The sequence below is a fragment of the Aplidium turbinatum genome, chromosome 18 (assembly GCF_918807975.1).
Source record: "Aplidium turbinatum chromosome 18, kaAplTurb1.1, whole genome shotgun sequence".
Lineage (NCBI taxonomy): Eukaryota > Metazoa > Chordata > Ascidiacea > Aplousobranchia > Polyclinidae > Aplidium > Aplidium turbinatum.
The window spans coordinates 18,580,238-18,593,395 of record NC_137489.1 but is presented as its reverse complement, the minus strand read 5'-3'; the positions used below and the strand labels follow the sequence as shown (position 1 = coordinate 18,593,395).

At 39.0% G+C, this 13,158-nt stretch overlaps 2 protein-coding genes and 1 pseudogene across 2 annotated transcripts; all 3 read left to right on the top strand.

Annotated features, from left to right (window-relative positions):
• Positions 1-3,015: 3,015 nt before the first annotated feature.
• On the top strand, positions 3,016-5,014 carry LOC145787250 (uncharacterized; annotated as a pseudogene).
• A 3,351-nt stretch (positions 5,015-8,365) lies between these two features.
• Positions 8,366-10,532, top strand: LOC145787248 (uncharacterized). The gene is made up of 4 exons (XM_082598963.1): positions 8,366-8,772; positions 9,248-9,585; positions 10,022-10,159; positions 10,354-10,532. The coding sequence occupies exons 1-4, from the start codon at positions 8,366-8,368 to the stop codon at positions 10,530-10,532; spliced, it is 1,062 nt and encodes a 353-aa protein (XP_082455089.1).
• An 899-nt stretch (positions 10,533-11,431) lies between these two features.
• Positions 11,432-12,229, top strand: LOC145787247 (uncharacterized). The gene has a single exon (XM_082598962.1). It carries the CDS (start codon positions 11,432-11,434, stop codon positions 12,227-12,229), a length of 798 nt encoding a protein of 265 aa, XP_082455088.1.
• Positions 12,230-13,158: the final 929 nt, after the last annotated feature.

The following is a 13,158-nucleotide window of genomic DNA, read 5'->3' as shown; positions in this document are numbered from 1 at the left end:
CAGATGTAGGGGAAGGTGGGGTAAAGCGGACCAACGGGGTAAAGTGGAACCCCGCCTTTTTTTGCTATTAAAGTTTCACTATTGTGCGGATACCATTAAGTTTAGTGAAGCATGACGAAAAGTAGCTGCACACGTCATTATTCAAGGTTTTATGGTTTAGAAGACACAAAAAAGCGTGGAAATTACTTTTGGCACCCTCTGATCTATTGAAAGGTATGTATGGTAACTTAAATTGTATCTTATGTACATAAGGTAGAAGTTTTTTTGAATAATAAAAATGAGCCTCACTATATCACGTACGCATTACGTAGATTCACTCTTGTTGCTGACTAGCCTAAATTTGACCAACAGTTAAATTAGTAGTAATGTAGAGGTGGGGTAAAGTGGACCAGTGGTGATCCACTTTACCCCGTCATAAATATTTTTTCTTGTTTATGATTTCTTGACCGAATAAGGTGCTGTGTTACTTATAATCTTGTAGCTTATTTTACACAACAGCTGTGTAGGCCTAATTAGCACTCAAGTGGATAGTTGTTCTGATATGGTTGGTTGGTTATTGAATCTTTATCCTCGGACTGACAAAGCCTTGATAGGCTATTTCTGGTAGTTTCGCACACTTGTAGAGGCTCTTGACGCAGGGCCGGTTACCGAGATTGGCTGAGTGAAGTTTCCGATTGCTGACGTGTTGTTGCCTGAAATTATTCCATCCATTAAGTACCGCTAAATGGAGAGCAGTCCTGAAATGCGTTGCTCAAGCGCACATCCCGAGAGTCGAACCAGCGCCGTGTAATCTTGAGCCGGGCTCGTAACCACTGAGCTAACGGGGCGGAATATCCCACCAATCATGATCGAGTAGACGAGCTGGTTCTTAACTTAGTTATATTCTTGTTTTTGAGAATGCTTCGTTATCACCAAAGGACATCCTGTGGGCGTATGAAGCCTGTGCTGGTTGCAATGAAGAGGATGACAACTTTATCTGTGAACTCCGTTTTTAAAAAAAAATTTCAAAGTTTGATTCTTATTGGACTTATGAACTGCAGTTGTGAAGTTTCATAATGTCTTCGCTAATGATGCTAGTTGTAAATAATTTGATTGCGTGGAAAAAAATTACGGAATTTGCTCAAAACTTACAACGGTCCAGTTTACCCCACATATGTGGGGTAAAGTGGATTATTGGAGGTAATTTTAAAATTAAAAAAATTTATATAAAAAAGCTGGCAGTCATCAAAAGTGCACTTTAAAAATTGTCGAAATATGTTAGAGTTAACGCTCAAATAAAAAAAGTTAATTTTTTTGGCAAAATCAGTGAACTGTACTGAATTAACCCTTAGGTATTCCACTTTACCCCACCTTCCCCCTACGCTGACGGCCTGAAAAGGTTCGACATGGATTGGTGGGTAGTTCATGACATGGTGAGGCTATTCTAGAAGGAAGGCGTTAGACAAGGCATCACTAGAGCTGGGTTGCTACGACTCTTGAATGCTTACAAAAGGCGGAAATGATTTATTAATTAAAGCATGGCGACTTTTATACGAAAACTCATGCGTAAGAATATTCGTTGTTAGACAATCGAGTCATCAATTATACGGAGCAAATTTTCTGTTTAAAAGGTAGGAACAATAAATGGTCATTGGTCAAGCATCAAACCCAGGGATTCATAGTATTGGGATTGCCAGCTCTGTTGCCAGATATTTTTTAAATTAAAAATATATATATTATTTTAGCATTTTTAAATTTAGTAGTCGCCTCGTAAATAACTATTTCAAAACTGATCTAAAGCAATTTATTATTCACTTATCAAACTATCATATTTTTTGCAAATTTAACCTCTCTAAGTTTTATTTAAATTTTGTGCATAAATTCACATTCTTATTGCAAAGTACAAACTACTTTAACTCAATCTTGTACAACTTTAAACTTCAGGTTAGTTTTAAGTGGACAAGCTTTGGGTGACCATTACTCTTTAAAAATGCCAAAGAATTAGTTTTTCTAAATATAAAGAAACATCTGGCAACACTTTTACACTCCGCTTGTTAGAAATCTAGCCGAGTTGGCGATCCCAAAAGCCTACTATGTCCCTGCATCAAACCACACAAAATTAAAAACGGGTTTGCCTATTATGGATATTGCATTTCAATATGGTTTTTAGCCTTGTTGTTCACAACGACAGCGAAATTTTTTTGATGGAAATGATAAGTAACTAATCGGTTGCACTGCATCATGCAATTTATTGCACTTCGAACGAACAGCCGGCGGAGTACATATAGTTTCGCCAATTTTGTTCCTGCTCTCAAGCAGACAGACAGTATAAGGAGAGAGCTCAGTTGAAAAGCAGTGAAACTAGGAACAAGTAAACCTTTGATCATAATTAATACACTGATAGCAGTTGAACAGCGACTTATAAAACTAATTATGCACTTATTCAAATAGAAATAATCATAATCAACTGCAGCAAATCGCATTCACATCCTTCACTGCATCAGCGAGCATGTAAAAGCACAGGACACCTCGTAACGCTACAGCTGATCATTAGGGCAAGTTTTTGCAACTTTTTTTTACAGCTTCCGGCAGCTTCCTAAATACTCAAAATTATGTAGTACGGTATGATATTTTAAGCTGTTTGTAGGAATTTTATATGGCAACTTTTTGCAAATTTTTTCTATTTTTCATGCAACTTCTATCAAGTAGCCTATTGCGCAAAATGTAAAGGAGTGATTTAAAAAACATGCTATAAAACTATTTAAAGTATGGTTCTTGTTATGGTGTTTTACAAAACGTAATTGGATTTTTGACCCTGTTTTCTTTTCAGTTTTCACAGTCACGTGACAAGCGGCTTTGACTGACCGAGTCTGACATCAGCATGTCAGCAATAGCATGACCTTTTTTAGTGAGTTGTGTTTTTTCCTTGCTAGGCTGAATCGTTTAAGTTTTCAATTTTTTATTTTTGTTCTTTTTGCAGCTTAGAAGTAGGAAAACTGTAATATCAAGAGAAAAAGTGTTTATTGGTTATTAACCATGCCCAATAAATGGAAGGCCTCATATGATACTGGGCGAAAGTATAACAGTGGATGGGAAAAAGTTTTTCCAAGGCTGAAAAAAGGTGTGGATGGGTCAGAAGACTGCTACTGTAAGCTGTACCATTGTATCATTGCTCCAAAGGTAGTTAATTTGCAGAGGCATGAAAAACTGTTAAACACAAAGCAAAAGTTCCTTCAACGTCACAAGGTAAAATACCTTTTGACAGAGTTCCTGGAATAAACAAAAGTTTGCTAGAGAAAACTGAAAAAGAGATCAAGGCAGCTGAGCTTCAGCTGTGTGTCGGAATAACATGTCACTGCTCTATCATGTCCATTGACCATCTTGGTGAAATAATTGTTGCCCATGGAAAAGGTAGTAGGCCTACAGTAGAACATATAAAGTTACACAGAACGAAATGTCCTAGTTTGTTCAAAAACGTCATATCACTATCATCAAAAGAAGACCTAATGGACGACCTGAAAGGTAAAAAGTTTGCGTTAATTGTTGATGAATCTACTGATGTATCAACATGCAAACACCTATGCATTCTTGTGCGGTATTTTAGTGACCGGGTAAATGCAGTGGCAACTGGGTTTTTAGGATTACTGTCAGTGCACGAGACCACTAGAGAGTGCATCTTCAACACCATCAAAAAAGAAATTTTAAAGTGTGGGCAGTCTCTTGAGAACTGTATTGGTTTTGCCTCAGATGGCGCTTCTAATATGGTAAGTCGTAACAATTCTGTTTGGACCAGAATAAAAGAAGCTTCACCTCACTGTGTCCAGCTTAAATGCATCTGCCACTCCCTGGCATTATGCATACAACATGCGGTGTCTAAACTCCCATCAAATGTAGGATTTTTGTTATCAGAAATATCTCACTGGTTTCGCCATAGCCAGTTAAGAAGAGAAGCTTTCCAAGAATTATTCAAACTCATGAATACTGCCACAGACTTGGAACTTTCTCGAACTGCTCCTCTCCCATTCGAAAAGCCATCTTCTACTTGGTGGCTTGTGCGGGGAAAAGTCATGTTCAACATTTTGATGAACTGGGAAGAGCTAAAAGCCTACTTCACAACTATTGATCTCAATCGAATGAAATTTGTTTGATAGTAAAAACTACTTGTATTTAGAGTTTGCTACACCTTTTGTTCAAGAGTTTGTACGAATAAACAGTCTCTTTCAGCAAACGAAGCCAGACCCCCATGCTTTGCACCAACAATTATATCTACATCAACAGAGTCTCCGCAACAGACTTTATGACCGACATGGTTTAGCAAAAAGCATTCACAATGTCGACTTCGGTGTTAAATTTTTGAAAGAGTGTGAGAGGTATCAAAATGAAAACAACAACAACAATGAGTCCCATCAGGAAATCAAAATTGTCAAAGAAAGATGTATGTTGGTGCTGCAAGAAGCCTTACAAATTTGCATGTGTCTAGAAGTTGAATGTAGAATTCCATCAGCAACGAACACTTTCAAAGATTTGTCTAAGCTGAACCCAGGAACTATTTTGAATCAAGCTACAAGATGTAGTTTTGCAGAGTTGCCATTTATGCATCTTGCTGCAAACAACGTTACCGTAATTGAAGAGCAGTTACCGAAAACTACCTTTTCTCAACTGGAGGGAGGAAGAAATGTTTAAAGATGGCTTTCCCACTGATAGTGAAGCATTTTGGATTGGTGTACGACAGCATGGATCTTTTAGTGAGTTTGCCAATTATGCACTCACTTGCTTGGTGACTCCAGTAAGCAATGCCATTGTAGAAAGGATGTTCTCTGTTGTGACTGCTGTCAAAACAAAAGCAAGGAATAAAATGCAGTTACAGCTTCTTGATTCTGTTGTTAGAATAAGAGCTGAACTCTTGCTTGCAAACCAGTGTTGCAAAGACTTTAAAATTACTTCAAAAATGCTGAATAAATTTACTTCAGACATTGTGTATGCTGTAAACTCCGGTGTGGATGATGATGAATTGAATGTGGAAATGTTTGTTTAACTGCAAGATAACTTGTACCCTGGAGTTTATTAGGGTCACATTCTCTGGATGCCTTTTTGTAGATTTTTTATCTGTTCTTGTTGTGTCTCTCCAGAACATGATCTTACTTGCTGTATTGTATGCATATGTTCTGTTTCAGTGCTGCAATATCTGTGCTGCCGCATACAGTCATGCTGCTTCTGGGAATAATGTGGGGACAGTTCTACTGTATTGATATTATTTTATTGATATACTGTATATTGGAAATTTATCGTAGATTCTGAATATGCAGTCAGTTTTTACCTATTTGCACTCATTAGGCTTCAAACGGAAGGTTTTCGGAATGCACCTCAGTTTAAAATGTGAATAAAAATTTGCATTTTTGTGAGAATGTTAGTTGCAAGATGTTTTGTATTTTCCTTTACAAAATCTAAATGGACATAGAAGAAAAAAAGTCACATTTAAAGTCAAAGGCATAAATTTACCTAATTCTATTTTTCCAATGGGATTTACACAAAATCATGTTTTTGTGCACTAAAAATGTTTCTTCTAGCAAACTACTTGTAAGAATTGCCTAAAATTTTTAACAGATGTACACTTGTACAGTAGGCCCTTACGAACATAATGATTGAGTTTTGTTTCAATATTCAGAGTGATAAATATTTTATTAGCCTACCAAATCCTGAAGTCAAATTTGCTCTCGATTCATAGCAATTATGAAATTCTTTATATTTAAAAAAATAAAAGAGTTAAAAGAAATCCCCTCTACCAATTTACGGCTAGGATACCCTACTAGATCACCATTCACCATGCAGTTTGAAGTCTCTACCTCCAGCCATTTTCGAGTTTTTAGGGCTGCAATAGAGACAATCGCTTGATTTTATGTACAAATTCAAAATGGTATAAACCCTTTTAATGGATTGCCCCAGCCTAACAAAGTAAATATTTTTGGATAGCTTGTTTCCTCTTTTTTCCAGCAATATATGGTTTGTTGGGGTTTGTGGGTGAACTTTTGCGTGTAGATTGTGATTTATGACAAGTACGAAAAATGTGATTCTAAGTAGAACTATGCCCCCTTTATAAATTAGCTGATTGATTTCTCTTGCAAACAACAACGTTCGTCGATTTTCCGTATTTTTGTGTACACTGTAAAACTTAGGCATATTACCTTTATTATTTTGTTTTCTGGTGAAATATGTAGCTATATTGCTAAGACTGTGATGCTAATTCTGTGAAATTTTTGCTTAGTACTTGAAAATCGTGTTGGCCTGATTTTTGGCTCCATGTTTTAGAAGTTGGCTCTTTTTTGGCCCTTTTTAAACGTGCAGTTGGCCCCTTGCTAAATTTACATCTGGTAACCCTGATCTATTGGACGGACGTGCCGTAATGAGAGTGTGCAGTGTGCACACTGTGCAGTGACTATTCCACATCACAATTGAACCCGTCTCTTGATAACAATATACAATCAATCTTCACTTAACACATGTGGAACTTGAGTAGAAAGTTAGGAAGAAGACACGTTGGATAGCAGTTCATACATAGCTGTTATCAGAAAGAAAGAACAGTTGTTTAAAAGATATTGAGCTTGACATTAAGTTTAAATCTGATGCTGCACCCTTTTTTGTAAACCACGTCCAGTGCCATTTGCACTGCAGGACGATTTGTCTCATGCTTATGAGCAAGGCATTGCTCGAAGGGTGTGGAAACCTGTACAATTTAATGATTATGGCACACCTGTGGTACCCATAATAAAAACATTACTGCCGGGGCAAACTGCACTATCTCTTAGAGTTTGTGGGGACTACTCAGTCACTGTCAAGTGTCAACCCACAACTTGAGATTCACAGACAGCCAATACCAGTACCTGAAGAACTAATGTATAAGTTGGGGGGAGGTTATGGCTTCACCAAAATCGACTTGGTCGATGCATACAACCAATTACCAAATACCTCTTAGTATAGAAAGTTAAAAGCTTCTAGCACTTAGCACTCACAAAGGAGTGTTACTGCAAATGCGCTTGCCTTTCGGTATTAATTCAGCCCCACGGTATTTTCAGGAGATCATGTCCCAGTTAACCTCAGACCTGAAAGGTGTTGCCGTGTATTTGGACGACATCCTTGTCAGTGGTGATAATGCCCAAGAACATTTACACAATTTACGTCAATTATTGCAGAGGTTGCAAGGCAAACGACTGCGTTGCAGACTAGAAAAATGTGAGTTTGCACAGCATAGTGTCGAGTATTTGGGTCATACCTTATCCCACCAAGGTATTGCCAAAGGACGCAAAGTCTATGCTGTACTCAGCATGCCTCGACCAAATGACATTTCAACTCTCAAATAATTTTTGGGATCTATTCAGATTTACAGTAAGTGCCTACCTAACCTTGCCACTATCACAGAGCCGCTCTACTACTTGACTAGAAATGACACTGAATGGAATTGGGGAGAGCAGCAGGAAGTGGCTTTCACAACTCTTAAAGAAATGTTAAACACAGATATGGTATTAGCTCATTTTGACCCTACACTCCCTATTGGGATAGCATGTGATGCATCTGGGGTTGGAATCGGAGCTGTGTTATTTCATCGCCTACCCAACGGCAGTGAGCGACCAATCGCTAATGTTTCAAAAATTCTGTCTGCCACACAAAGAAAATACAGTCAGATACAAAAAGAAGCACTGTCGATTGTGTTTGCCATTTGTAAATTTCACCAGTAAATTTCACCTACTTATGCTCGGAAGTTTATTTTGGTTACAGACCATAAACCACTTCTGGCATTGTTTAGTCCCACTAAAGCCACAACAGTTTTAGCTGCAAACCGATTAGCGAAATGGGCACTGATTCTTGGACAATACAGCTACACCATCGAGTACAGAAAAACAGCTGAACATGGCAATGCTGATGCCCTGAGTCGTTTACCAAGTGGTCGTGATGAGGAGTATGACAACGAATAAGAGGAAGATGACATTCACATTGTGAACACCATTAAAATCAGCAGCGCCCAAATCAAACCAACTGAATCCGTTCGCAAAGAATCGGCAAAAGATCCAGCTATATCTACAGCCATGAGATATACGCATGAGGAAAGATCAGAAAAACTATCCGAAAACCAAAAGGTTGAAATTTTCAGAAAAATTGCTGACTCATTGTCATTGTCAGTGGAACATGGATGTTTGTTATATGGATCGAGACTGGTGATTCCCCAAAGTCTACAAAAAGCGGTTCTTGAATTATTGCATCTTGGACATTTCGGCATGGAAAAGATGAAGCAAATTGCCCGCACTGCTGTCTATTGGCCCGCCTGGACACAGACATTCAAGACCAATGCAAACAGTGTTCCAATTGTGCAGAGTTTTAGAATATACCTTCTAAAATGGACAACCATCCGTGGATGCTGCCAGAAAAGCCGTGGAACCGGATACACGCGGACCACGCGGTACAATTCATGGGAAGAAACTGGCTAGTTATAGTTGACGCATATTCTAAATACCCCTGCATTTATCCAACCGGTTCTGTTTCGGCAAATACCACTATGGAACTGCTAGAAGATGCGTTTACTCATTTTGGATACCCACACAGCCTCGTGACGGATAATGCAGCGACCTTCATGTCGAACGAATTTCAGCACTGGTGTAAGGAAAGAGGAATTGTCCATCTTACTGGAGCACCTTACCACCCTGCTACCAACGGAGCTGTTGAAAGACTTGTTCAAACCTTCAAACAAGCTCTGCGAAAGTCTACTCTTTCACCGAAAGCCGCTCTGCTGGTGTTTTTGATACAGTACCTACGCACGTCTCTACCGTGTCGATATGCTACACAGCTTGTGGATAAGAACTTCAGCTGCATGAAGACATGGGCCCAGGAATGAAACGAGCTGCCACATATCCCTCCCCAGTTTTCAGTTATACCAGCACTCTCCATCCCTCCTGGAGCAGACCTCTCAAGAAAGGCATGGGTCACATTGAACAAGATCGGATGTGACGTTGGCTGCACTGGAGCTAATCTGTTTAGATGGGGTTGCATAATACGCCGATATGTGTCTGCGGAGCGGTAGAACAAACAATGCAACACATACTTCACGAATGTTCCATCTTACGGCTCCTAAGTGGAATCATTGGTATTCGACAACTGGACCCAACTACCGTATCTTGGCTGCACGAGGAGGCATTGCCAATCTAAGCTACTACAAGTCAAACGAGAGAAGAAGACCGTGTGGATACTCTCCTAGTCATCTACTTACTGGACGCCAAATCAGAGCGAAAATCGACGTCCTATTGCCGTCACCTGCCCATGCTGCACAAAAGAAACAAGTCATAGAAGCTCGCCGATCAGCGAAGGGAGATGGCGATAAGAATAAAAACCCATACACAGAGGATATAAACGTTTACGCCCTAGTGTGTGGCCAAACACAAAGCAACAAACCGCGCTGGGTTCCAGCTGTTGTTATCAAAGTATTGGGAACCCGCACTGTTAATGTGCGAGTACTTGACAGTGGACACATATGGCGCAGACACGTGGGTCAGCTTCGTCCACGATACGAGAGTGCAGCTGAGCCTTTGGCTGGCACCGGTTTGGGTCATGAGGTTGACGGTGGTATGAATAGGCCCCAAAGCTCGATTCGGCCTAAAAGAGCCATCAAACCCAGGGTGCCCAATGATATGTAGAATCATTTTACATCTTCATTCTTGTTTATGTATACCTTCCTTGAACGTGCATTTTACGACATTGATTTATGTAATTTCATAATTTGCGTGGGAGGTGTTATGGTGTTTTACGAAACGTAATTGGAAACTCTGCTCGCTTTCACGAGGAGACCATTGTTTAATTTCGTACTTTTTCGATTGGTTTAAAAAAGGAATAGAAGACATCCAAAAACGGTCATCTTTGTTTACAGTTTCCGAACTGAGAAAGCTTAGTCTAGCTTTATTCATTTGTTGTAAAAACACAACAGTTCTATTCTCTTTGATTTGCATAACAAAGAGCTATGTGATGGATTAGTTGCATCTCAATGTTATCTATGACGCAACAGTTGGCTTGCAAGCTAGAAGTTCAACAACCCCAGCCAAGTACGACAGTGCCCGAACTAAATTAGAAGTGGAAGTAGGCTATGGCTTGGCTTTTGACCAAGCCCACACAAACGGAAACAGGTTGTGTCTAGTCTTTCGAGGTCAAATTTTGTTGAGATAGCTTAGTTAGTTAAACTGTGTGTTTATAAAAGTACATTCGTTATTTTGCAAATAAGAAGCGATAACGGAACCTTTCGAGTATCTCATACAATCAGACGTAATTTTATCTCATACGCAATTTAAAAAAACTTGTGCATAAATGCAACTTTTTACTGCAACTTTCTCACGATTTTAGTGCAACAAAAACCTGCCATACTAATCATAAGATCTCGGGCTAAGCTGCTGGGCATGGACTTCTATATAGTAGTATCTGGACTGGAAACACTGCTGGTGAAAATCCGGGTCACTGACCGACATGAGGCCAGTATTTCTAAGCTCTGGAGGTTTGAAGCATCAGCAGTCTTTGGGCAATAACCAGACACTGCTAGAAACAGCTTTTTGGTTAAAGGTTAATGTATTATAAGGTGTAGCCTACCTATTATGGAATAATGCAGATTAGGCAAGGGATACTGTTGGTAAAGTAGGCCTATCTTTATGAATGGTGGCTGAAGTTACCGCTTTCTGGTAAGTTAGATATTGAAACCAATTGTTGGCAGACCTACTCGCTACTGGTACATTATGCTGCATGTATATTTTTGGTAATTCTTATGTATCAATACTTACTTTTGAATGAACTTGAACTAAACACCTTGTGTATTGTGAATAAAAAACCTGACAAGGAAATCTTATTCCGATAAAATCAGAGAAAGACTCAATGAAAGACTATCAATAATTAAAAGTACCGTAGTCTAACTTAGATGTGTATCTCTAACTTACTCAGGTTTCCCTAACCACTTCAAGCGTCCTTTCCGAGCTTTTTTGCATACCGGTGTAACAGTCCAGGAGTTACTGTGGTCCAGAAGTTACTGCCATTGCGGCAGTGCAGTCTAGAAATTACTGTCAGATTAGAAGTTTCCAGGGCTGTCCGATGCTTTCACAAACAATACAAAAGCGAAAATTTTGGAACAAAATTTAATTAACTTGTTGCTTTTAAAGTAATGCATACTTTTTCAACTAAGATTAATCACTGCTTACAATTGTCAATATGACCTTTTGAAGGGTTAAACATTTAATTGTTTTCCCAAAAGAATTTAAAGAAAATATTTGGCAACCCTGGTAACTCCTGGACCGCAGTAACTTCTGGACCGCTACACCGGTATGAAAAACCTGGGCACTGTTTTACTTTTCCATGCCACATTGGGATACGATGCCTAAATCCCCCTAATTCATAATACCGGTATATGTGTATTTTTGTAGCTCACTATTTTATCATAATGGTTAACAAATGTTCTGCTTTCAACTGTAAATCTGGTTATTGTGGAGAAAAGGCAGATCCAAATGTCACATTTCATTCATTCCCATTAAACAACGATGACCTTTTACGGGCTTGGTCGAAGGTGGTCGCTCGAAAAAATTTCACACCCACTAAATATTCAAGGTTGTGCTCCCTGCATTTCAAGCAAAAAGATTTTGTTGAACACTCCTCTGATCAACAGCTCAGGCGTAAAAAGAAAAGAGAATCATTTGTCTTATCTAATAGGCGGCTTAAACCAGGTGCCATACCAACCATTTTTACAGGCCTTCCCACCTATTATACACCTAATGAAGTGCTGTTAAGAAGTGGACGGTCGTTGGTGTCCTCACGGAACGCAAATGAAGCAGCACAACTTGAAATGCAATCACAAGAATTTTCGTCAAAAGATAAGTTGGAAAACTTTGATGCATTAATTAATGCTCTAACAACAGAGGTTTTACCTGAAAGATTTGTTGTATATTATGTTACAACAGGTGCCAATTTGATTTATCTGTCAAATGCACAACCGCCAACTGCTTTAGCAACTGTATTTATAAGTAAGGATATGGAACTCAGTGTATACCATGAAGAAAAACTCCTTCCGCCATCTTACTACAGTCACATTATGTCTTCTGACAATAAAATATCCCTATTATCACAAGTGAGCAACTTGCTGGTTTTCATAAAAAACTTGGAACATGACAGCTCTGTCATTGTCCATCTGTGTGTTAAAACTAATGGACTTGTTGAGAAACTTGTTAGAGTTGACAGAAGATGACCAAGAAACTCGCTTTTTGAACTTTATGCTTAAACAAGTGGAGTTGGCATTTAAGAGCAAGTACCAGCGGAGATATTCTGTTGAACTGTTGTTGATAACATATATTCTTAATGCCACAAGTGCAGTAACTTATGCAAGATTGCTGGAGGAGCAGGTAGGCCTACTGATGCTACCACCAGTGAAAACGTTAAGAAAAATTACTATGAACCTTGACAGAAGGACTGGACTAGATGATGCTAAGTATTTGGACATGCGATATTCAAAGTTGAATGCATTTGACAGAAATGTCGTATTTATGATCGATGAGATCTATCTTGCCAAGCGTGTCGAATCAAGTGGGGGCCAGGTATATGGCCTGACAGACAATTGTGAAGTTGCTGCTACGGCATTGTGCTTCATGATCAAATCTCTTTCCAGTGGGTACAGAGATATGGTGGGAATCTACCCAGTAAGAAATTTGAGAGCGGAAACACAAAAAAGTTGCTTTGAAAAAGTAATGATTTTGCTGAATGAGGTGGGGTTTAATGTTGTCGGGATTTCTGTCGACAATGCTCCTGCAAACAGGAAATTTTTTAAAGAATTTGTTGGTGATGAGGGTTGGAAAGCCTCTGTCGATAACAATCTCTCTGGTGGTAAAATGTTCCTAATATTTGATCCGACACATGTCATCAAGAACATTTACAACAACTTTTTAACAAGAAAAGTGTTTCAACTACCAAGCTTGCTGCCTCTGGTACCTCATCCCATTACAGCAAAATTTTCTGACATTCAGTCAGTGTACAACATGGAGTGTGGGAAACCGTTGAAAATTGCCCATCGCTTGAGCGAGACTGTGCTTAATCCTAAAACAATTGAAAAAGTTAATGTAAAGTCTTTTCAACTCTTTCTTTTCAACGTTTCTTGACAGTGGCCCAATAGATAGATAAATT

Bases quoted from the DNA above. Each gene is read 5' to 3' on its own strand.
- LOC145787248 (XM_082598963.1), top strand. From the start codon at position 8,366: ATGGACAACCATCCGTGGATGCTGCCAGAAAAGCCGTGGAACCGGATA. The intron at 8,773-9,247 runs GTACCTACGCAC...ACGCCAAATCAG, and splicing joins CTGCTGGTGTTTTTGATACA to AGCGAAAATCGACGTCCTAT. The intron at 9,586-10,021 runs GTATGAATAGGC...ATGACGCAACAG, and splicing joins GGGTCATGAGGTTGACGGTG to TTGGCTTGCAAGCTAGAAGT.
- LOC145787247 (XM_082598962.1), top strand. From the start codon at position 11,432: ATGGTTAACAAATGTTCTGCTTTCAACTGTAAATCTGGTTATTGTGGA.